This window comes from Nilaparvata lugens, chromosome 6, assembly GCF_014356525.2.
Source record: "Nilaparvata lugens isolate BPH chromosome 6, ASM1435652v1, whole genome shotgun sequence".
Lineage (NCBI taxonomy): Eukaryota > Metazoa > Arthropoda > Insecta > Hemiptera > Delphacidae > Nilaparvata > Nilaparvata lugens.
In genome coordinates, this window is record NC_052509.1 from 46,186,522 (window position 1) to 46,210,221 (window position 23,700).

The 23,700-nt window shown below is 35.4% G+C and overlaps 2 protein-coding genes across 2 annotated transcripts in view; one reads left to right on the plus strand and one right to left on the minus strand.

Annotated features, from left to right (window-relative positions):
* LOC111048490 (E3 ubiquitin-protein ligase MYCBP2) overlaps nucleotides 1-23,700 on the minus strand; it is a 287,490-nt gene that overhangs the window by 24,049 nt on the left and 239,741 nt on the right. The window contains 8 exon segments of the mRNA XM_039431468.1: nucleotides 947-1,216; nucleotides 7,480-7,632; nucleotides 11,740-11,915; nucleotides 12,968-13,082; nucleotides 15,132-15,344; nucleotides 17,038-17,143; nucleotides 18,532-18,731; nucleotides 20,569-20,667. Coding sequence (XP_039287402.1) covers nucleotides 947-1,216; nucleotides 7,480-7,632; nucleotides 11,740-11,915; nucleotides 12,968-13,082; nucleotides 15,132-15,344; nucleotides 17,038-17,143; nucleotides 18,532-18,731; nucleotides 20,569-20,667 — 1,332 coding nt within the window.
* On the plus strand, nucleotides 9,154-11,065 carry LOC111048496. The gene is made up of 2 exons (XM_022334392.2): nucleotides 9,154-9,352; nucleotides 9,917-11,065. The coding sequence occupies exons 1-2, from the start codon at nucleotides 9,260-9,262 to the stop codon at nucleotides 11,036-11,038; spliced, it is 1,215 nt and encodes a 404-aa protein (XP_022190084.2). The 5' UTR covers nucleotides 9,154-9,259; the 3' UTR covers nucleotides 11,039-11,065.

A 23,700-nucleotide genomic window follows, 5' to 3' on the forward strand; every position in this document is an offset into this window, starting at 1 on the left:
TGGCGGTTACCCATACTCCGCAAGGGTCTATTATAAAAGTTACAAACTGAAAACTTGACGTAATGACATCTTGAAGAATTGAAAATAGGCCTATGACCATACTAGGTTAGTTAAGAATCTATATGCAAAATTTAAAGTTAATCAGTCCAGTGATTGATGATGCGTCAAACATAATAATTTTCCTAACGTGTATATGCCAGTTTTTTCCTTTATTATAATAGTATAGATTATGCATTTGATATTTTCACTTTGATTGTATTGTTTTTGTATCTTGATTTGTATTGTGTGTTTTGTTTTATAATAAATTTGAATTTGATTTTTTGAGCTTTATAAGCATACACTAAATTGTGAAATGACTTATAATCAGGTTGATTGAATAGTGTCGCAATGTGATAATTAATAAGGCAATTTACAATATTTATATTTCGATTAAATCAGCAAGTTTCATCACCAGATTTATGAACAAATTAATATAATATTCATCAAGTTTCATATTAAGTGGAGTCTCAATGTGCTTGAAAGTATCATTTAGAAGATGTTTATAGAGAAGATACAGCATAAGAAGATATCACATGATGTAAAGGTCGTTTAAGTTCCAAGTTCCAAGCCAATTTTTGTTAACTTAGCCGGTTACTGTCGACTACTGTCTATAATAATTACTGTTTTGGCCGGGTGAGTGTGAGAGCGACACAGCTTGTAGAGAGACTACTAGCGTCACATAGCTTCATAAAAAAGAACTACGTAGACTATCGGCTTGAGTTGAAAGTAAAATTTGAAAAATAAACGCCCTATAACATGGGATATCTTCTAATGCTATTTTTTCTCTATGATAGAACCTAACTCATTTGAACATAAATAATTATCACTTTCACTCCTACACAAAACATCAACATATATTTTATTAATTTATTCGTATAATATAGTAGAGCCAAGGAAAGTCACTTGCCTGTCTCTGAACCCTGGCGGATCCGGTATGCAGCAAGCAGAGCAGATCATTAAGCAAGGCATGTTGCGAGGCCAGGTGGGCACGCCCCACAGCCGACCCACTCAGGGCCAACACCATGCTCAGCATCTCGAAGCAGTAGGTGTCCACTGAGTCCGCCCCTGGCCCCACCCCAGCCCCCGGGCTCGGCCCCCCCGAGCACAGCCGCGTCTCCCACTCCTCGCGCAACAGCGCTGTCTCGCGGCGGATCGCCTCTACTATGTGTGCGCACACCTTCAATCATTCAATTCCAATTAGAATATTGTACATTAGACTGACCACTAACGACAGGTCATGCATGATGAACATGTGCGTACAAACATGTCGTCATACATTGTTGTGTCATCACAAGGCTTTAAACAAACGTTTTTGAGGTTAGGTTTTTGTATCTTTGATTTTTTGTTGTTTATTTGTTCTTTCATTACTCTATTTGAGGCTACATTATTATGATTCTAATTACTATTGTCATTATGATTTGTAATTTTCCATTGGTTTATTTATTATTATTAGTTATAAGAGAAGGATGATTGGTGTGCTCTTTATCTTTAATAAGAGAGTGAACTGTATGATGAAGGGTAAATTGTACAGATCGGCAATGAGACCAGCTATGGTGTATGGCGCATAAACCTGGCCTGTTTCAAAGAGGCAAGAGAGGAAAAAAGAAGTGGTTGAGACGAGAATGCTAAGTTGAATGTGTGGAGTCACAAGAAGGGATAGGATACGTAACGAGGTGATTGGAGGTACAGTTGGGGTGGGACTATTGGGTAGGAAGATGCAGGAGGCCAGTATGAGGGAATGATCTGCGGGAGAAGGGTTGGAGATACGGGAAGGAGATGGACAGGATTTTGTGGAGGAGACGGCTGATAGAGGGAAATGCCGACCCCATATATGATTAGTATAAGGCTTATCCAAAGAAGAAGAAGAATTATTGATTGATTTTCATGTTAAAAGTTGCATTCAAGCAGCTGTTTTTTGTTTGAAGCCCTCTCGCCGATGACAAAAAACATGTATGTGTGCATGATGAGCATGAGTGAATGTGTGTGTGCATAATGAACATGTGTGTACACACATCTCGTTAGTGACCAGCCTTGGATAATCTAAACCAAACCATGTTGAAGTTCACTTTGAACTTTTAGCTGCGGTGAGTAGCCCTACTCATGCTATCTATGATGAATGCTCATAGTTTAAAGTGGATTCTTCTATTAGATGAAACTAGAATATACAGAGGAATATACTAGAATGAAAAATTAAAAATTCCAAACACAATTGCTCAAATAATCCCAATAACCCTAATGTTCAGACATAAGTAAATGCAAAAAATATTTCATTAATCTGAGACTAAAAGCTACTTGAGAACATGTACCTTACATAGTGTCATATTTCAACAGAACAATATTTTTCATCTTTTTCATCTTTTTTCATAGGTCCACTTGATAGTTTTATTGTATAGAATCACTGCTGCCCTTTAATTTTCTTTGATGACACGTCCGGTTTCGGATATTCATTACATTATTTTTTGACACGGAAGAAGAAGACGCTATCTAGTCTTGAGACTAATGAGCAAATTTTATCAAACCTAATTTACTAATTGTATATAATATGGACAGTGAAACTCTCTTTAGAATTTCTTACTGCTACCTACTAATAATTATTATGTACATCTCTTAACTGTACTACTTAAGCTAGATTTCACTCAATCACTGCTCTGCTTTTTCACTAGACACCACTTTCACTGCACACCAATTCAAATGGTTTCCTTCTTTTCAGTCTCCGCACCAACCCTCCGTTGTCTAGCAGCTGGATTGCTTCGACGTTCGTGTGTTGGTGGAGCCGTTCTTCATGACTTTCTGAATACCTTTGAATCTCACAGGATACCATGTTGACTCCCAGGTCCCTATGGATGTCGCTGTTCCGCACATACCAGGGAGCATCAACGATGTTTCGGAGCACCTTGTTCTGGAATCTTTGTATGATGGTGACGTTGCTCTGTTTGGTGCAGCCCCATAGTTGTATTCCATAGGTCCAAACAGGTTTGAAGATCTGCTTGTAGAGGAGCAATTTGTTTGGTATTGAAAGTGATGAGTTTCTTCCAATAAGCCAGTAGAATTTCTTGTATTTTATGTTCAGTTCTTCTTTTTTCTTTTTGACATGCTCTTTCCAGCGAAGCTTAGCATCAAGAGTCATACCTAGGTATTTAGCTTGATTTTCATGTGGTATATTAATTCCATTGATGTTGATTGGAAGGTACACAGCTCTCTTGTTGGTGAAGTTAACATGAATCGACTTTTCCTCATTGAGCTTCATTCTCCACTTTTTGGTCCAGTCTTGTATCTTGTTGACAGATCTCTGAAGCTTCGCTGTTGCAATACCAACATCACTGTCTACTGCTAGTAGGGCCGTGTCATCTGCGAACGTGGCTGTGGTATTCTCCTCCAAATTAGGGATATCACTAGTGAAGAGAAGATAAAGGACTGGTCCTAAAACACTTCCTTGCGGAACTCCTGCTTTTATCTCTCTTAGATCAGAATATGAATCTTCATATTTGACTCTAAAGTACCTTCCTGTCAAATATGATTGCAATATTTCTGTAAATTGCTTAGGAAGCATTTTCTTCAGTTTATAAAGAAGTCCCTCATGCCATACTTTGTCAAAAGCTTGCCCTATGTCGAGAAAAACTGCTGAACAAACCTTTTTTTCTTCCAAGCTCTTCTCTATTATATTAACTATCCTATGTACTTGATCAATTGTGGAGTGTTTTTTTCTGAAACCAAATTGATGATTAGGAATTAATTGCTTTTTCTCAATTATTGACTTGAGTCTACTCAATAATATCCTCTCAAACAACTTTGATAACACAGGTAACAATGAAATTGGTCAGTATGAAGCTACTTCGTGTGGTTCTTTTCCTGGCTTGAGTAACATTATAACTTCAGCTACTTTCCAGACTCCTGGTACAAATCTGAGTCTGAATGAAGCATTCAGGATGTTTGTTAGCTTGATGAGTGCTTTCCTTGGTAGATGTTTCAGGACTAAGCCAGTTATCAGGTCAAATCCTGGAGTTTTCTTAGCATTCATAAGTTTTATTTCCTTTCTCACTTCTTCTACTGAGACATTCATTAGTTCTTGATTTTCCTGCATGATGTTACCTTCAATTTCTAGATCTTCTTGAGCTGCAACGTTTGGCTGGAAGACATTCACAAGATGATCAGCAAATGCCTGTGCCTTTTCTTCATTATTCTTGGCCCATTGTCTATTCAGTTTCCTAATAGGGGGAACTTGTTGGATGGGTGTTTTTATTTTCTTAGAAGCCTTCCATAGTGAGTAATCAGTGTTGCCTTGTCCTGTCAAATTACTCAAGTAACTGTTGATTGATTCATTTTTAATAAACTGTATCTCTCTTTTCAGTTCCTGTGTGAGAGTATTCAGTAATCTTTTATCTTGAGGAGAACGTGAATGCTGCCACCTCCTTCTAGCTCTTCTTTTCTCTGCAATCATTTCTCTTATTTCCAATGGATAATTATTTCCTACTGTTCCTTGTTTCCTAGTCTGCGGAGTATTACACCAGGCTGCCTGTTGTATATCAGTAACAAATTTTTCCAGCTCCTCATCTATTTGATCTGCAGTTGTTAATGGTGAATTCAGGTTAATTCTTTCCTCCAACACTTGCTGAAAGCCATCCCAATCTGTATACTTATTAACTAGTGTGGGATAATTATTTTGTTTTTGTAAAATAGTGTCACTCAACTTCAGAATAATTGGAGAGTGGTCTGAATTGAGATCAAAACTTTCCTCTACTTGCAAATAGTTTACTGAAATGTTTTTGATTATGAAAAAGTCTATGAGATCAGGTATCTTACTTGTATCTGTAGGCCAATAAGTTGGTTTTCCAGTTGAAAGAGATTCACATCTTGACTCTCTTACAGCTTCGTAAAGTACCTTGCCCTTATGAGTTGTTAATCGTGATCCCCAATGAATGTGTTTTGAATTGAAGTCACCGCCAAGGATAAATCTCGTTCCCAACATATCAAACATTGATAGATGATCTTCTTTTCTGAATGAATATCGAGGAGGACAGTAGACAGCTGCAACTACAAATCGATAATTAACTGCTTCCACACATACTCCTATCAATTGAATTCGTTCAGTTTCTAATTTAACGTGTTCATTATGCTGAATGCTCTCTTTTATTATGATTGAACTCCCCCCTCTCGCAACATTGTTGGGATGTAAGGCGTGGTAGGTCCTGTAACCTTTAAATTTTATGTAGGACTGTTTTGTAAAGTGAGACTCAGAAATGAGACAAATATCTACATTATCTATGTTTAGAACTGCTTCCAATTCCAGTTGTCGTTGTAAGAGTCCATTTGCGTTCCATTCCATTATGTTTAGTGAACGAATCATTTTGGTTTTTGTTGTCTATTATTGTCTAATTTCTCGATGCGAGATTGAAGGGATGAAATTATTTTCTCTTGTTTATCAAGTTTAGATAAGATGAGCTGTAGGATTTGTGAGGTGTCTTTTACTTCTTCATTTTTCTTCATCTGCGATTTATTTTCTTTGGATACGATTTCGGCGAAAGTCATTCTCTTTTCTGTGGGCCTACTTTGATGTTGAGTGGGCCTACTTTGAGAATTAGCCACATTCCGAGCCTGAGAATCGACAACATTTTTTGATGTTATATTCTTACTGGCTACCCTACTCGAGTTACGTATTTTTTGTAACTCAATTGCTAAAGAGCAACCACGGTAGCTTGCAGGATGAGCTTCACCACAATGAATGCATTTCGGTAGTGCTTCACTAGGTTTCGTACACTCCTTTGATGCATGTTTTCCAGCGCACTTCACACATCTGGCCTCCTTGTTGCAATAAGCCTGAGTGTGGTTGAAAGCCTGGCAACGCTTACATTGAGGTATTAGATTAACTTTCTTCAATGCTTCAACTTCTACTCTGCAACCCAGAATATGTTTAAGTTCAAAAACCTTCTTAACATTCTCTTCTGCGCTGAACGAAACCATGAACATGTCTAATGGTTCTTTAGTTTTCCACTTCAACTTATTCACTACATCTACCACTAGCAATCCCTTAGCCTTTAAGTCCTCCATTATGGATTCTATACTACAGGAGTGATGAAGTTTTTTTATCATCACTCTTATGGGTCTCACCTGTTTGTTTTCATACGAGTGCCAGTTGAAACCATCGTTGATTAATTCTTTTGTAATATTTCTGTACGTTTCTGAATCTACTGAATTTACTTTGAAAGTCTCTCTACTCAAGAGCTTTATTCTAAATTTTTCATCTGAAGTCACTTTTTTCAAACTTTTATGGAGAGACTCCAGGCTCTTTATACCATCCACTATGATTGGTGGCGGTGGCGTTTCTTTCTTCTTGTTCTTTACTTCCTCGCCTTTATTCTTCTGCAATGAGGTGATTTTGTTCAACTGACGATGGTTACCAGTAGGCTCATTCTTTGGTTCAGGAGACAAAGTACTATTTAGTTTCCTCTTCTTTGTAGTACGTTTGTTACGGGCCCTGATCCACTCAGTCTCTTTTGCCAACTCCTCCTCATTAGTTGAGTAGTTTTCAGCAACTGCTGGACTGCATGGTTGTTGAATGTTCTGTTCTATTTTTTGAAATCGCAATTCTAAGTCTTCAATTCTCCGCTGAAGTTCTACGTTGCTCTTCTCTAGCTGCTTTCTCTTCTCATCCGACTCCTTCCAGGCGATGAAGAGTGCATGCTCGGCGGCTGAATGGAGCTTATTTGATTTAATATAACGATCCGGTGAACACTGGATCTCTGATGGTTTGGTGGTGTCCATGTTCTCGATGTTGCTTTCCTCGTCTTCTTGCTCTTCAAACTCCGGGGCAAGAAAACTGGGTAGTTTCAACAATTTTCCACTTGACGTAGCCATAGTCAATAATTTGCGAACATACTTTTCGAAAATTGAAGGCCGCGCGAAAGTAGGTCACTTCGATTGCATAAAGACGGCGGATTTTAACCGAAATTTGATGCAATGTTTTGTTCCACTTAAATACCGTGAACAATCAACTGCTGACTCACTACTTCTACTGCACTACACTACGAGTACGTCTGCACTGTATGAGAGCTAACGCGATACTCAAGGGTACTAGTGATTCTATATAATAAAACAGTACAATAGTATAGCCTATAACGTACTCTCCGATGAAAATGTCATTGTGAATCTAAATTTTCTCGAAACACTTTGCTAAAATAGACATTCACCCAGTTGCACAAAAGTCTGTTAACTTTTAATCCCGATTGAATGCCACAAGAAGCAATCAGAGAAGCCTTCTTCTTGGAAATCCCTTCTCTTATAGGTGATTGTGAAATTTTATCATGATTAAAATTTAACAGGCCTTTGTGCAACCGGGCCTGAGTGTTAAAATTTCAAGGGAACAAATGCAGTAAAAATATGCAGGATGGTTCAGGTGCAGTAAAACTATACAACTTGTATAAAATCAATAGGTAGTTTGTTTACCTGTCGCTGGAGGTGGGTGAGCTTACTGCGTGCAAAGAGAATGCCGACCACGTGCTCCTTCAGGTCGTTGCTCTCCCCCGCGTCCTCGTCCCCTGCCAACACCACACTGTTCCTGTCCACTCGGCCACCACTCTCTATCAACTTCCCAAACACCTAAACACATCATTACAAAATCACATTATAAGTATTCAGATATAATACTGTATCATTATGATTATGAGATCATGATTATACTATGATTTTGTATTTTTATCATTCATAAATAGTCATCAACATTGCCATATACCTACCTGTATGACCAATTTCCATAGTTCCGAGTCACTTAGAATATTCATGCAACAGTATCTGGAATAGGGAGAGACTATAATTATGATCCTGGCTGCGTAATTTAAGAGAATGGTATGGCTGCAACTCAAGGGAACTATTCAAGGCTGCAATCAATAAAGTGAAAATTGCCGTGATGATTTCCAACCTCCGATAGGAGAAGGAACCAGAAGAAGAAGAGATAATTATGAACAATGATATAAGTTCAAAGAAGATTTGAGTGTCTGGCATTGAAGCGCCTCCAAACAAATTTGCAGCAGTTACTATCTTTTTTGTCAGGAAAACAACCTTGAACCCATAGAATGGCATAGAAATGTATGCTGTATACCTCAGTGCTTATTCATGGAAACTGGAAAAATACATGGAAATACTATACATGGAAGTTGGAAAAAATAGTATTTTTTCGCAAGTTTTTGCAACTTGTTTCTAGTATCCCCTCCGCCATCGCTCCTTATCTCTCCAGCCATCCTCCCGCTAACCTCTGCATTCCATCTCTTTTCGAACATTGGCCATCCATATTTTCCTTGGCCTACCTCGCTTTTGATGCTGGTTTGGAGTCTTTCAAAGACTCTCAATGGTATTCTCTCCGTATTCATTCAAAATAGTATTTGAAAAATCGTTATCAGTTTGCAAGAAGTAATAGATCACTAATTAAAGGAATAATTCATTCCACAGTAGAAAATTTCAATAATGTACACAAGTTAAAATTATTTCTATAATAGGGAAGATTGGAAAGAAACATGATGTGCCTTCACACGTAAGAAATCCAACCGTGATGAAGACTGATTTTTTCATGTGGGGGCGCTGAGCAATGAGGCCGTCACAGAATATGTTTCCACATCTGTTTTTCGAACCAATTTAAATATTTTAGCATTATAATTTTCTAAGAAGGATACCAACTGCCCTCGGTGAAGGTGCCCTCGGTGTGGGTGGAGCCTTATCAAATCAACTAAATTTAGGACTAAACTGAGCCACAGAAATAGTAGGCGTTTATAATACAAAATGTTATATTCACTTTTGGTCTTAAGGCAGTACGCCTACTTGAATTTCCGGTCTTCAGGCTAGAGAACAAGAATATGAAATTTAACAATATGTAGGCCTACTATTTATGTGGCTTAGTTTAGTCCTAAATTTGGTTGATTATATGAGGCTCCACAATGAAGGCATTTTGAGACCAAGCTCTTACTTGTGAAACCTTCTCAATATGTGAAAGAACGGACATGGTATCCTGTTTAGAAAATATTTAAATTCTAAAACAATTTACATTGGTTTGAAAAAAACAGTTGTAAAAACATATTTAAAGCACCATGCAATAGAGAAGATAATATAATTATCAGCTGCTCTCTGATCGAAATCATTAGAAACGTATGACAGGCGACACCTACAGTTTACATTGGTAAATATTATTAATATAGGTTATGAAAACATTTAAAGTTTGAACCAAATTAAAAATCAAATGAAAATTGTAAAAGATACATTGAAATTGCTAATCATTACATTCATAATCTTTATTGGGAGAGCTAATGGTGATGTTGAGTCGATTGCAAAGGTAAAGAAATTTAAAATCTAGTTTAATAATTACAACAATTCCAACTAAACAATTTTTCATTTTTGAGGAGAAATCGTTAAATATTTACACAAAAACTATTAAATTATGGATGTTTGGATTGAACTAGGGTGTAAAGTGTACGTCCAGTGCCGAAATACCTGTCATCAAATTTTTGGTGTTTCTAGTTAAGTATTTCAGTACATTTAAAAAGTGAATAAGTAAAATACCATTTGCTTTCTTAAACTTACAAGCAAGAATTGGAAAGTGTTCATATTCATTTTTAAATAACATACTTCAATCTAACATTTATCATTTATTTTTTTACTATGATAGAGTTTATTATTATGGCATCACAATTTTACCATATAAATAAAAATAGAAATCTAAGTACTCTTTAAAGGAAAATTTAAAAAGGCAATTTTACCATATACGCCTATGATATTCAAAGTGAAAGTGGTAAACTTCTTGAATGTTACTTTCAAGAGCTGCAAACGCTCACTTATCACTTTTTATTATTTTTATTTGGTTTTGATATTCAAGTAATCATGAAATAATTTTTTTCAGAAGTTCGAATTTGATTCTGACGAATACGACAGTTCAAATGTGAAAGATGATATGGCAAACTACTACATATCAAGTGACTTCTTCAAGAACAATATGAACACAAAATATTTAAAGGATACAATAAACTCACTTATAAAAGCTCAAGAAGATAAACAGATAAAAAGTAATGAAGCGGCAGACGCAATGGGCACAGGCACACACAATCCTGTCGAAATGCTGAAATCGTTATTGGAGGGATTCATGGTGGTTGCTAATAATCCAACGGAAAACAAATCTTCAACAACTATGAATTTGCCAAACCCATTCACAGTAAGTATGGAACCTTTGTTTGTGCCAACTTCTCTAACTAATAAGCAGACACATCAACCAACAGCCATAGCTGAGCAATCATCTATCAAAATTGGAAAAAATAAAAGTTTAGAAGAAGTTTCTAATAAACAATCAAGTTTGGACATTTACAAGCCAGTATTTGTTGCGTTAGCTGAGCATTGCGATCAAATGAAGATGACAATTGAGGAGTTGAAAATCAAACAACAAAATATCAAAAAAGAAAATCAAGACTTGAACAAGAAACTAGATACATTGCAAACCAACTTCATGGAAAAGCTAAGATCTCAAAACGAAATTACCGGCAGAAAATTGGATTCTATCAGGAATCAACAAAACGACGAGAAAAATTACATTTTGAAAGTTGCAGCGACTTTAATAAATATTGAAGATAGATTGCTCAAGGAAAATGAATTATCGTTGAAAGAGATCGAACTTGAAAATATTCTGACAAAAACAGAATTACTTCAGCACAGGATCAATGGATCAACTGGACATTCAAAAGTAAGAACTGAATCCACAGAACGGTCACATGTGAAAGAATATGAAAACATACTACAGAATTTGATTCTAGAACAAGATCTAACAACAGTCTCACAAAGCAAGCCTACTATACACATTTTACCAATGTTCACTAAACCAACTAATACTGTCACGCATAAGCCGACCGAAGTATTCAAATCAGACATAGCTAAAATGATATCTCAAATTGTACATGTACATAAAAATAGCTCTCAGGAAAAAGCAACTGAAGAAGGTATAGACAAAACCACAGATCAGTATGAACAATTTTGAAATAAAACCGAGCTACTTTGAAATTGATTTTTCTGTTCTATTGTTTATCTTAACAGTAACAGAGGATATATTTATAAAAATAAAATAAGATAGGATATATAATTGCTAAATCATAGAATTCAACTATTTGAAAAATCATTTTCCCATTCCATAGAATTTATTTTTTCCTCTAACTTATCAATTACCAATCATAATGAAAAATCAATAATACAGTCATAATATATTTGTTCCAGTTTCAGAAAGTTTACTAAGTATCTTCTCAATAGGTGGTGATATCAATACAACATAGGAGTAATACTCTATCATTTGACAGAGCAGATAGCGTTATCCTTTTCTAGCTCCGCAAAGTTGCCAGATTGTTTCTAACAATATAGAAATATGAGTAAATTACTTCAGTAATACTCAGTATTACTTTGAGTAATACTTCACAAAATATTTAATCCCAAATATGAATATTTAATATTTGATCACTGAAAATATATTTTCTTGACGAACGGAATATAACTGATTATTTAAAACAAGAATTAACAGTTAATATCACCATGTCATTTTAGATAAACCAGTATCAGCTATCCTCTATAGAAGACAGTGGCAAGACAGAGAATCGGGAACGCTGTTCTCCTATCTTTCGCCACTGTCATTATAACATGGACCTCACTATAGGTACATGATAAGAATGAGAGTAGCCTGTGTGAAAGTACCTGTGAAGTGATTAGACGGAACACTTTGAGGGTTTCAGCTTCGGTGTTGCGTTGTTGTATGGCGATGGCGGTGGACTGCGGCGTGCGTTCCCCCGCCGCAAGCACACGCACTTGCCGCACGCGAAGCGAGTTGTCCGGCCCCTTCAGCTCCAGGCGCAGCACACTTTGACGCGGTACTGCAACAAATATCAAACAAAATTTTATTCTCTTCAAGAAACAGTTTACAAAATAATGTAAAATCATCATAGAACCCACATAAATAGAGAATTGTAATAGAATATTAAGAAAAAGTTTATCGTTACCACGAAATCACGAGAAAACCCATCCAGCACACAAGATTCCCTTGTGGTTTGGGTAGTCGCACGTAAACAGGTAAGTGAGAAATAGATAAAATATTAGGTAGAAAACAATAGAATAAAAATAGGGTGCTCGTTCTCAGATTTCATTTCATCATCTCTCATTCATTCGTTAAATTATCACAAATGGAAGCGAATGTGCGGCATTGTCAGTCATCTTCTCATCATCACCTGGGCTCAATATACTCGTAGAGAGTTGAATTTAAAAAAATAAATAAATATTAACAAGCTTATTAAAAAATGAAATAGATAGGTACCGTAATAATATTTAAAGGTGACAGAGTTGTATATGGGGCGAATAACATAGATTCATTTAGATACTGGATAACATTCTACTTCGAATACCTATTTGATCTCTATATAATAAAATGAAACAACATGCTTTCTATATATTCAGGCAAAATATTCAGAAGTCAAGTTCCAAGTTTCCTTCTCAAACAGCTTCGATCAAATGGTACAGATGCAGCCTGTTTGAGAGTGATGTGCAAAGCATTATAAAATCTAGGAGCTCAAAATATGAATGAATTGCAAAAGAGAGTGCACATGGGTCTAGGGCACCTGATACTTGAAACAAACACAATTAACATATTCATAGTTGCAGAGTAAATTGATACAGTATACACAGCAGAAGAGTTTATCTGTGTATTTAATAAAAACTGTAATAAAATTTCAGATAGAACAATTGACAAGAACTAATCGACAAAAAATACATTACAAACATTGAATAATAAATTTCCTGATAGAAAAATTGAAAAGAATCATTCTGCAAACATTTTTGAGCATGTACCGTATGAGTTTACAATAATTAATCTCCTGGCCAAACTCTTGTTTGTGACATTATGTAGTGATTCTGATGAATTATGTAGACTCACATTTGATAGAGCAGTTGATCCAGCCAGAAGCGCGACACTCGACTTCTAGAGTGCGCAGGCGCACTAGCTCTTCACTATTCGAGCCGGACAGAAACGTCACACTTGATACTTTGTTCTACAACAGAATGCAATACATGATAGATTACAAATAAGATAAGTAAAACTGTTACAAATTATTTTAGAGGTATCTTAATATTTGGTTTAAGTAAATCACGCGAGTCTACGTCTAAACCTAAACAATCTAGAGAACAATATTTGTGATCTTCTACATTTTCATAACTTAATGAATTAAATATTCTGGTAACTCAATAATCCTCGTTCTAAAAATCTAGTTCGCGGTTATAATTTATTACTAGACATAGAATAGTCTAGATTAGATTCCTGATAATCTATTTCATTCCATTGTTCAAGCCAGTTTCATCGTATAGTAGTTTTAGTTTTCCTTCATCCGCTGCATAGTGCTGAGAAGGAGATTTTGTCACATTATTTTATTCCCACGACTTGTGCCATCCCCTCCGCTCTAGGGGTGTGCAACCCGGGGCTGAGCTCAGTTGCAAAACAGATCTCCTCGTCAACAGATCATTGTTTTTCGTTTGGATAGTTGATCCATAATTAGCAACTCCTATTTGTTTTATTTATTTTTGAATATACCATCATGGGAAATTCGTCCCATTATTATTGTAAATATAATATATTCGTTTCGTGTAGTAATTGACTCATAACTTGTGCTTGTGTTTGTGAAAATATATTGAGAGTGAAAGCCAACGCCCTAAATCGTTCAAAATACTTTGAGTGAAAAATATAACCAGTCAGTACAAATGTTTGAAGATCAAGGACCACTGGAGCGGATCACACACCATCGCAGTATAATATCGATTTGTTTTCACCAATCTGTCTCCTTCATATTCCTTATTCCAATTTACCACCTGAAACCCTGTTTGTAACCCTGTTTATACCTATCGTTATATCATCTACGTCATTGTTTGGATTGGGTAAGTGATTCTCCTATTTGTTTTCCTGGGTCTAAATACTAGTGTGCTGAATTGGATATATGAATGTGTTTTGATCGTATCATACAGTCCAACCTAAAAAAAACAGAGGCAAAAGGCCTATGGATTCTTATTTTTTTGTAACACAAATTTTAAAATCAGCATTTGATAATCAATATTAGTTTGCTAGCCTTGTCTGTCAGATCTTGTTAAAGCAGATATATCTATCCTTTTTCAACTCCGCACCATTGCCAAATTGCCAGGAATATTTGTAAGCTATGTAGAAATATAATGAATCAAGTTACCAGATTATTTTATTTCAATTGTGAAAAATGTATTATTAAATCAAGAAAAGCTATATTTTCTTGATGAATATAATATATTTGAGATAAAACTGATAATTATATTAAAAAATATCAACACTATTTAATATTAGATCAGATTAAGGATATGACTTAAATCACGGTAGATATCTACTATAGAAGGTAGTGAAAAAGGAGACGTGACAAACTAAGCATTCCTATAATTTCCATTGACTTTAAAAATGCAATCTATTTAAAGTTATCTAGCAGTATTTCAATAGAACTCTTCATTGCTTCACAAACTATACAGGCTACAAATTAAATAAAATAGACCCTTATCAGTTTTTTCTTTTCAATGACTCGATAATATTCATGCTACATTGAATTCTACAGTAATCTTCATTATCAATTGACCTCTCATAGAAATCAGGTGGATGTTGCCTTATGTATGGTTTTATAGATTGATACACAGATTAATGCGTATGAGCTTCATAGTTTGTACATAGAAATGATATAGATGCTGTTCAATCCATTTTATTATAAACTGGTAGGTAACCCATGCTCCGCAACGGACTAATTAATAACTTTACAAACTGAAAACTTGACGTAATGGAATCTTGAAGAATTGAAAATATGCTCATAATCATACTCGGAAAATTAAGAATCTATATGCAAAATTTCAAGTTAATCAGTCCAGTAATTCAGACGTGAAGATGCGTCATTCATGAATTTCATATCCCGTATGTGTATAAGCCAGTTCTTTCCTTTATTATAGAATACATTAATACACAAATTAATGCTAATGAACTACATGGTTTCTACATAGCAAATGAGATGGATGTTGCTTAATCTATATTATCGTTGAATGCTGACCGCTAGGTCGCGGCAGTTGTCGATGTGCACATAGATGATGGCAGGGTTGGCGTGCGACGGACAGGTGAATGTGAGCACTTTGGTCTTGTTGCGGTCCTCGTCGCCCGACTCCCAGAAAGTCTCCGTCGAGTTGTCCACCAGGCTGCCGACCATCGCCTGCCTTGACGACGCCTTCGTCTCCAGCACACCAGTCACGTCACGCAACGCTTCCACCTAAAAACCGCACAACACATTCGATGCATTCAATTATATGCATCATATGCTGCAATCTTAAGCTGGTCACTAACGACAGGACATGCATGACGAGCATATGTAAACACATTATTTTATCGTGTTTACACATGTTTCCATGAGTGTACTCACATGCTCATCATATACACATACACATCTTAGGGCCATATGCTGACACTTAGGCGGGATGCACACCGGAGAAACGCATTTCGTGAAGCCCTCTTTCATGAAACTTGTTTCATGCAATCCGTTTCACTCGCGCATGTATACAAAAGAAACGTTCCCTGCTTAATCTTATCAGTCGATTGCGAGCAACTTTTGTTTCACGTTTCCTGAAACTTTTTTCACGAAACGCGTTTCTCTGGTGTGCATCCCACCTAAGTTTAACGCTAAACCAGGTTTACTTGTAGATATGGTTGCATTTATCATAATTAGTTTCATACGTGGTTTGAACGAACAGCTGACATTTCTCCGTTTAAACCGAGTATCTGCATACTGGCCTAAATCGTGCATGTTTTGTCATCAGCGAGAGGCTCTGAACAAAAAACAGCTCTTTGACAGCAGCTTCTAACATGAAATAGACATCCAATATCAACAAATCAACTCTGGGAAGTTACAAATTATAATTATACAAAAATACTCGGTGACAATCAGCCGTATTGACTGTGAATTTTTTGTCTATGTGGCTTTAATATAATAAAGATTTAAGAACAAAAAGAGCAGCAAAGGAAAAATAAACAACAAGAAATCGGAGAAACAAAAACCTAACCTCAAAAACTTTGCTCAAAGCGTTCCGCTGTGATCACAGCTGTGATGACACAACAATGAATGACGACTGTGTTTTATGCATGCTTGGTTGTTATACCGTTAGTGTATGCCTTACATGCCTTAAGCCATGTCCACACTGAACAAATGTTCGACAAACATGTTTGTTGAAAAAGTTTAGGCAAATTTTATTATGTTTGACAAAAAATGTTTGCCCGTGGCCAGTGTGGACGTGTCACCAAACAAAATATTTGTAAGTGGGAAGAACAGGTTTTATGTTTTACAGCTATCAACTCTGAACATTTTTGGAAAAGCAGTATTTTTTGTTTGACAAACAATGATTGTCTAAACTTTTTAAAATGTTTGTCCCTGAGCTCCTCAACAAACATGTTTGCCGAACATTTTTGTTCAGTGTGGACACGGCTTGACACATCACAAAAAAATGGGAAATTTTTGAGTTCAGAAATTGATATTTATGATTCAGACTTCAAGAGTAACTCAAAATACCTGCAATATCATAATAATTTATAATTTTTTTCAATCAGTAGCTGACCTGTGATTTACCTCAAATAATTAATTCTTATTAATTTCATGACAATAATAAATCTCATAAAATACATTACTATCTTTTACAAAACGAACACTGTTTGTCAAATCAATAACACTGAAAACAAAGAAGCTTCAGAACTTTAAAATAGTTCTGTGGTGGAATTATCTAAATAGAACACAAAACTCATTGTGCTTCCAATTCCACCTCCTTTGTTAATTACAAATTTGTTTCTCTACAATATACTTTCCAATTAAGCCTTGAGATTTTTAATATTTTTTGTTCAATACATTGGGTGTAGATTTTGAAATAATGGTATGTGAAGTGAAGATGATTAATTATATATTGGATTGAATGAGCTACCTGTGACAATGCCAAGTGCTGACTCTCATGCATACTGATGCTCGCATCTTCTTGTTCTTCTTCGGCTCTGGACAATATTTTACTTATGTTGCTGAAAACATGGCTCCTGAAATAATGAGAAACATTGCAAAGTTAGTGATGGATATTGATTAGTTAATTGAATAGGATTTCTTCATTTATGTAGTTTTTCATTTTGCTCTTTTATACACACATTCACAATAATCGACAATAAGCATTAATAATGTAATATTAGGTACCATTCAATGAATCTATCGAATGAAATTTAGTCCATTCACTATATACTTTGTTGTTTTCAATAATTTATATTGTAGTATATATCTTTACATGTCTTATGTATCTTGTATTTTGGCGAAATAAATATTCTATTCTATGTTTTGATTTGTCGATATATTTGTTTGGATACAGAAGAGAAGTCCTGAACAATTTTTTTATGCAAAATTTCCTTGTGCTAGATACAGAGTTGTCCAAAAACCTCATATTTTCGGTTAATTTTCCAGTTTTCAGCTATTTCTTCTAAATCAAGTCATCGGACAGACAAATTCGCTCTTGCCTTCTTTTTAGACCATGACATTCTGAATAAAATGAGATAATTCGGAACTCTCTATCTTCAATGAGTACTGAGTTATGATTTTTAAAAATTGAGTGAAATTTTTAGAAAAAATATCAATTTTGATGAATTCTAGTTTTTGATCAACAATATCTTCCAATTGTTGCCATTTAGATGTATAATTCAAAATCATTCTGGGCGTGATTTTTTGGTCTACAATATGAGACCAGGTAGACCGCTCTATCTCATACAGATTTGCAGGTACACTTGACAACAATGGTCCTTGTATTTTGAAAAACAACTAATTTTTAGCTGCAACTATTATCACGAACTACATTGTATTCACATTGAGATTTCGTACAATGATATAAGTTCATAAGACCATTTCATATGGGAATCACCCGTTGGATGCACTTTATTTCAGTATTTCCCAGTGGAGAGTCAGGCATGACACCTCAAGGATCAAAATTTCAAACATTGATAACTTTTGACACAATAATCAGATCTCAACGAACTATAGATCATTCTTCTCGGCTCATCAGGGCAATCCAAAATCATGCTTCATAAGTCAAATTCGGTCAAAAAATGAAAAATTCATCCTTGAGAGTACTTCAACTGGTATTTCAATACACAAAAAATGACCAAAATGATCAATTATTATTTCTATGATGAAATAAGAAGCTCAATGATGCTTTCTATGATGCTCAAAGAATCCATCAATAGAAAAAGGATTGAAGTATTTCAACGACAGCAATAATAGGATTATCAGCCTGATTTCCTGAAAAACGCTACTAAAAAGACATTATTTATTTCTTATTATGAGTAGCCTACTGTGTATTTATTTGTAAGCTATATATTCAGAAGCCAACGCTACTGTGTATTCATTTTTGTATGATACTGGTAAGCCTGTGATAATATTGTTGTACCTGTGCAGGAAAGTGTGATCGTTGGGCGTGAAGTGAACGCCGAAGCAGCGTACGGCCATCTGCAGGAGTGCGGAGGAGGGAGGCAGCAGCAGCATGAGGTCGGCGACCGTCTGCAGCAGCGAGTGGAACGCAGACGGCAGCGGACGCACCGCCTCACCTGCCAGGCCCATGTCGCTCACTGGGTGCTCGCACACGCCCTCCTGCAAACACACACCAATTATTATTCAAAAACTAACAAACTACAACCACAAACAGTATAATCATAGAGAAAAGATAGCATAAGAAGATATGGTATAGGTCGTTTATGCTCCAGATTTCAAGCCGATTTTTTGTTAACTCAAAGTGATTACTGTCTTTTATTATTATTATTATTTTGGCCCGGTGAGAGTGTCAGAACGGCACAATATGAGAAACCGTAAAACAGTATGAGCGTCTCATAGCTTCACGAAAAGAAAGAGCTATCAGGACTATCGGCTTGAGTTAACATTGAAAATTGGAACATAAACGTCCTATACCGTGGAATATCTTCTTGTGCTTTCTTTTTTCTATTGAATAATTCCGATAAAAGTGTGCCTTGAGATGCTCGCTATGAGAGAAAAGTTGAAATTGAAGCTGCATAAAGGGAGAAAAAGAGCAAGAAGAGATGAAAAGAAAGAGAAATGGGGAGAAGAAGAAGAGGAACACAAATAGGAAGATGTAGAGGAAGAGAAGAAGGGAAGAGGAAGAGAAAAATAGATAAGAAGAGGAAGCGGAACAAGTAGAGAAAGAGAAATATTGTTATGGATGAGGCCTTTAGAGGGGCAGCAGAGGCAAGGGGTTTCTGGAATCTTCCAGTGAGTTCCGGTCGACAGAATTGTCGACCAATGGCAAACGCTTCCTAGAATCTTCTGATAAACAACATGGAGGCAGGAGGGCTTCTAGATCATTCCCGTGAGTTCACGTCTTGGTGTAGGGAGTCATCGACCAATGACAAGCGCGTTCTGGAACCTTCTGCTAATCAACAATCACTGTGATTGGTCGGGCGTGTTCGAAACCTCCAGACCCTCTCGAAAGTTTTGTTGTGTATAAATGGCGCGAGTTGCAATCGGGTGTGCAGTTGACAGACTACAGTCGTATCGTTCACGTCTTCTCATCGTGACAGACCGACCAGTGATAAAGTGATAATAATCGTGACAGATTAGTGATAAAGTGATAATAGACTTATGTAGTTGTTTAAACAGTAAATATTCTTGGTGACAGTTATTTATATAAGTTAACGTAACTTATACGTTTATTAGTGTAGAAATTTACAAAGAAGGGGTGAAGTTCGGACAAAATTGAAATTATTTTTCATTGCAATAATTGATGATTGACATATGACATATGGTTGGATTTACAGTAAGAATGCAAGCTCACAATAGTTTCTCAGACTAGCGATCATTTAATAGTTATATGGGAAGGTTTTACATTTTATTATAAGTAATTATTTATGAATTTCTAATTTGCTTTGTTAATAGCATTCATTCATTTAATATAATGTATTTATATTTGTTTATTATGTAAGTTATTTCAACATAGTAAATGTTTTTAGTATTTTTTTTAAATATTCCTCAAATAGCTTAAAGCTAGAGGGATTAAAAATATATATGAATTTTGTATTTAATGAGATTTGTATTGAAATTGAAATAAATTGAAATTGAAATTGAAATTGTGATTATTCTGTGTAATCTATCAAGTAGTGATCTGTTTATAGTTGTTTCTAGTTTACCTCCGTGTGTTATAGTGTTGTAAGTAATAAATGTAATCCATATAAATCGCCTCAAGTGTTTTATTAGTGTAGAAACCAGCAAAATATAAAATAGGGGAAGAAGAGAAATATGATAATTAATAATAGGATTATTTATTTATTCAAAAGAGACAAAAACACATAATCATTAAATTAATGGAAATGGAAAAACAGGCAAAAAAATTATCAATCCAATTTTCAATATTATTTTTCAAGTAATAACTTACAATATTGTATTATGGGTGCTTTAGTGTGGTATGAGAAAAACTTACAGGGTCATCCTTTGAAGGAGTGAGAGCGGCAACCAGCCACCACAATAAGTCATGCAGACACGTGGTTTGAGTCACACTTCGCAGCAACCAATTTAAAGCCTGCAAATAAGATTTTATTCGTTTGATTTTGAGTTTGATATAGCACAACAAAAAGAGGTACGGTAATTTGAAAACAAACTTTAACCATATTAATTTTTCACAAACTGCAAGTAATTAATTATTCACTTTTTAGAAGAAAAAAAGGGACCAAGCAGTGAGTCGTTTTCCTCATTACACATTTTTTGTAGAGGATAAATTACCAACTCATTGAATAGCATGTTGAAATAATTACAGTGGATAAGCATAAACAACGTGTTATAAGAGATAAGTAATTTCCCTTGAAGTTGTACAATAATTTGAATTTGAACTTGAATCACTGGAAAGTTGAAAAAAGTATTCATGTAGGAGTAAATTGTATTTTTATTGAAAAAATGTAACTGATGTTATCGTGAGAAATATATTCCTATATTTTAAGTGAGAATTTAGGCTATTTAAAACGTTACATATACAGAGTGAGTCAAATGTATGGGAACCCTTCAATAAGTTGGAGACTGTTGTAGATGTAATACTGTAACTTACAGGATAAGTAAGTTATTGGTCAAATACTCTACCTACGTACTCTACCTTTTGACGTACAACGGAATTTCAACTCCTCATAAGGGGGTGACTTAGGGGGTGACTTTAATATTTTAAATTTTATTTATTTAGCGTATGAAATTTTTGTCAAAATTAAGAAAATTTCACACTATAAGTGCACGTCAAGGGTTGAAATGTACTGTATTGCCTGGGCACTGGCTACAGTAAAGTCGTTAGCCTCACCCAGGTAGGCACGTCTCTCACATTCAAATATGATGTGGTGCACTGTCTGCTCCATCGCCCCACAATCACATGGTGGGGAGTCTGTAAGTTCCCATTTGAAAAATGATGCATTACATCTCCCATGTTTAGACCGAATTCTGTTGAGTGCCACCCATATGCGCCAGGGAAGTTTGATACCAGGAGGCCCAGTGCCTGAGAAATAGCTCTCTGGCATTCCTGGGGTCGCCTCCTCGCTCCATCTTCTGGTCAGAGAGAACCTCTCGTCTCTTAATTGCTCTGCCATCCTGATCATTATATTTATATTTTAAATGTAAACACCCATTGTGTGGTACATCATTTAGAAGGCCTTTTTAAAACAAGAAAGATGGCATGGACAAAAATGTTCTATGATACTTGTATCCAAAATGGTGGCTGATGAAGTTTTAGTTTTCAAGGAAATGAGGAGTTGTAACTCAAATATTTTGAATGTAAACACCCATTGTGTGATACATCATTTTAAAGGCATTTCTGAAACAATGAAGATTACACCAATAAAAATGTTCTATGATACTTTTATACAAAATGGCAGCTGATTTAGCTTTATCAATTATTTCTTTAAAAACTAAAACTTCAATCAGCCGTAATTTTGAATAAAAGTATCATAGAAAATTTTTATTGATGTCATATTTCTTGTTTTAGAAAGGCCTTTAAAATGATGTACCACACAATGGGTTTAAACATTAAAAATATTTGAGTTACAACCCCTCATTTCCTTAAAAACTAAAACTTCAATCAGCCGCCATTTTTGATATAAGTATCATAGAACATTTCTAACGATGCAATCTTTCTTGTTTTAAGAAGGCCTTTAAAATGATGAACCACACAATGAGTGTTTACATTAAAAATATTCGAGTCACCCCCTTATGAGGGGTTGAAATTCCGTTGTACGTCAAAAGGTAGAGTATCTGACCAATGACTTATCCTGAAAGTTACAGTATCATATCTACAACAGTCTCCAATTTATTGAAGGGTTCCCATTAATATGACTCACTCTGTATACACCTTGTTACGTTCTATAGTGTAGTCCACGATATAATGGCAGTGGATAAAGATAGAAGAATAACGATGCCGATTCTCTGCATTAATTAATTATATTTTTACACTGTCAAAAACATTATTGTCATCGTTGTGGATCTCGAAAAGGATAGTACCACCGGTTTGGTCGGTTGATAGACAAGGATAGCAATACCAAAGTTGATCAAATACTGTCATTATAACGTGGACCTCACTATAGCTTCTAGGTACCACAACAACAATGATAGTTGGGATTAATATTCTAATATTTTTTTTATTTGTTTAGCAGCTTATAGACGGGAAACGAAGATACAGCAAGTTACTGGCAAGGGATTATAACAAGGGATTATAATAAGGGATTATAACAAGGGATTTATATTTTCGTCGTAAAGTGTTATCCCTGTTTTACAGAATGAGTGGTAATAGAGGACTCCCGGTTGGGTCTAATCATGAAGTAAATCATCCTGTAACTCGCCAATCAGCACGGTGGTCCATGTTGAAAGTCCCAAAGCCAAATTCCACTACATTTCAAAGATGTTTCATCTTTCTTGAACCAAAGTTTTACAATATTTTACCAGATGAAATCAGAAATGAGAATAATTACAGGCGATTCATTCATAAAACAAAAATATGGCTATTCATTCACCTATCGAACTGGAATTTTTTTCAGGGTGGTGGGCTGACATTTCTTATTAAACTAATTTACTGTCTTTGAATATAATTTATTATGTTTTCCTTCTCTCCCCATTTTCTAGAACAAACACCTCATGACCACCATTATATGACTTATATTGTTGACTTCCTGTTTTCTCTACGTTCTCTATGATGGTGTAAGCTTCAAAAATTGATTTCTATTGGTGGTATTCTGTTATATTTGTTAATGTTAATGTTAAAGCTGTTATCTGTTATCATTATAAATACATAGACTGTTCTAAGTCTACGTTTTGAGATATGCTTGTGAGTAAATGTGTGCGTGTGTGTGTTTTCTTTTTCAACTCCTGCTCACGTACAAAAGCTTCTTGCTTTTTTTGTGAGTAGTAAAATATTATTGTTTGCTTCAATAATTTCATGGCATCATCATCATCAGTATTTTAAATATTCAAGTTATAACTCATTTTTCGTGGTGGAAGTAATCTGTGTATCTTATATCAAATTTTATTACTGAAGAAAAGTGCTATTCTTTTACTGATGATTTTTTTGTTACTACAAATAATGTGAACA

What these genes read in the sequence shown, in the direction of transcription:
- LOC111048496 (XM_022334392.2), top strand. Translation starts at nt 9,260, where the DNA reads ATGAAAATTGTAAAAGATACATTGAAATTGCTAATCATTACATTCATA. An exon ending in ATGTTGAGTCGATTGCAAAG is followed by an intron (nt 9,353 to 9,916) that starts GTAAAGAAATTT and finishes AATTTTTTTCAG; the next exon opens with AAGTTCGAATTTGATTCTGA.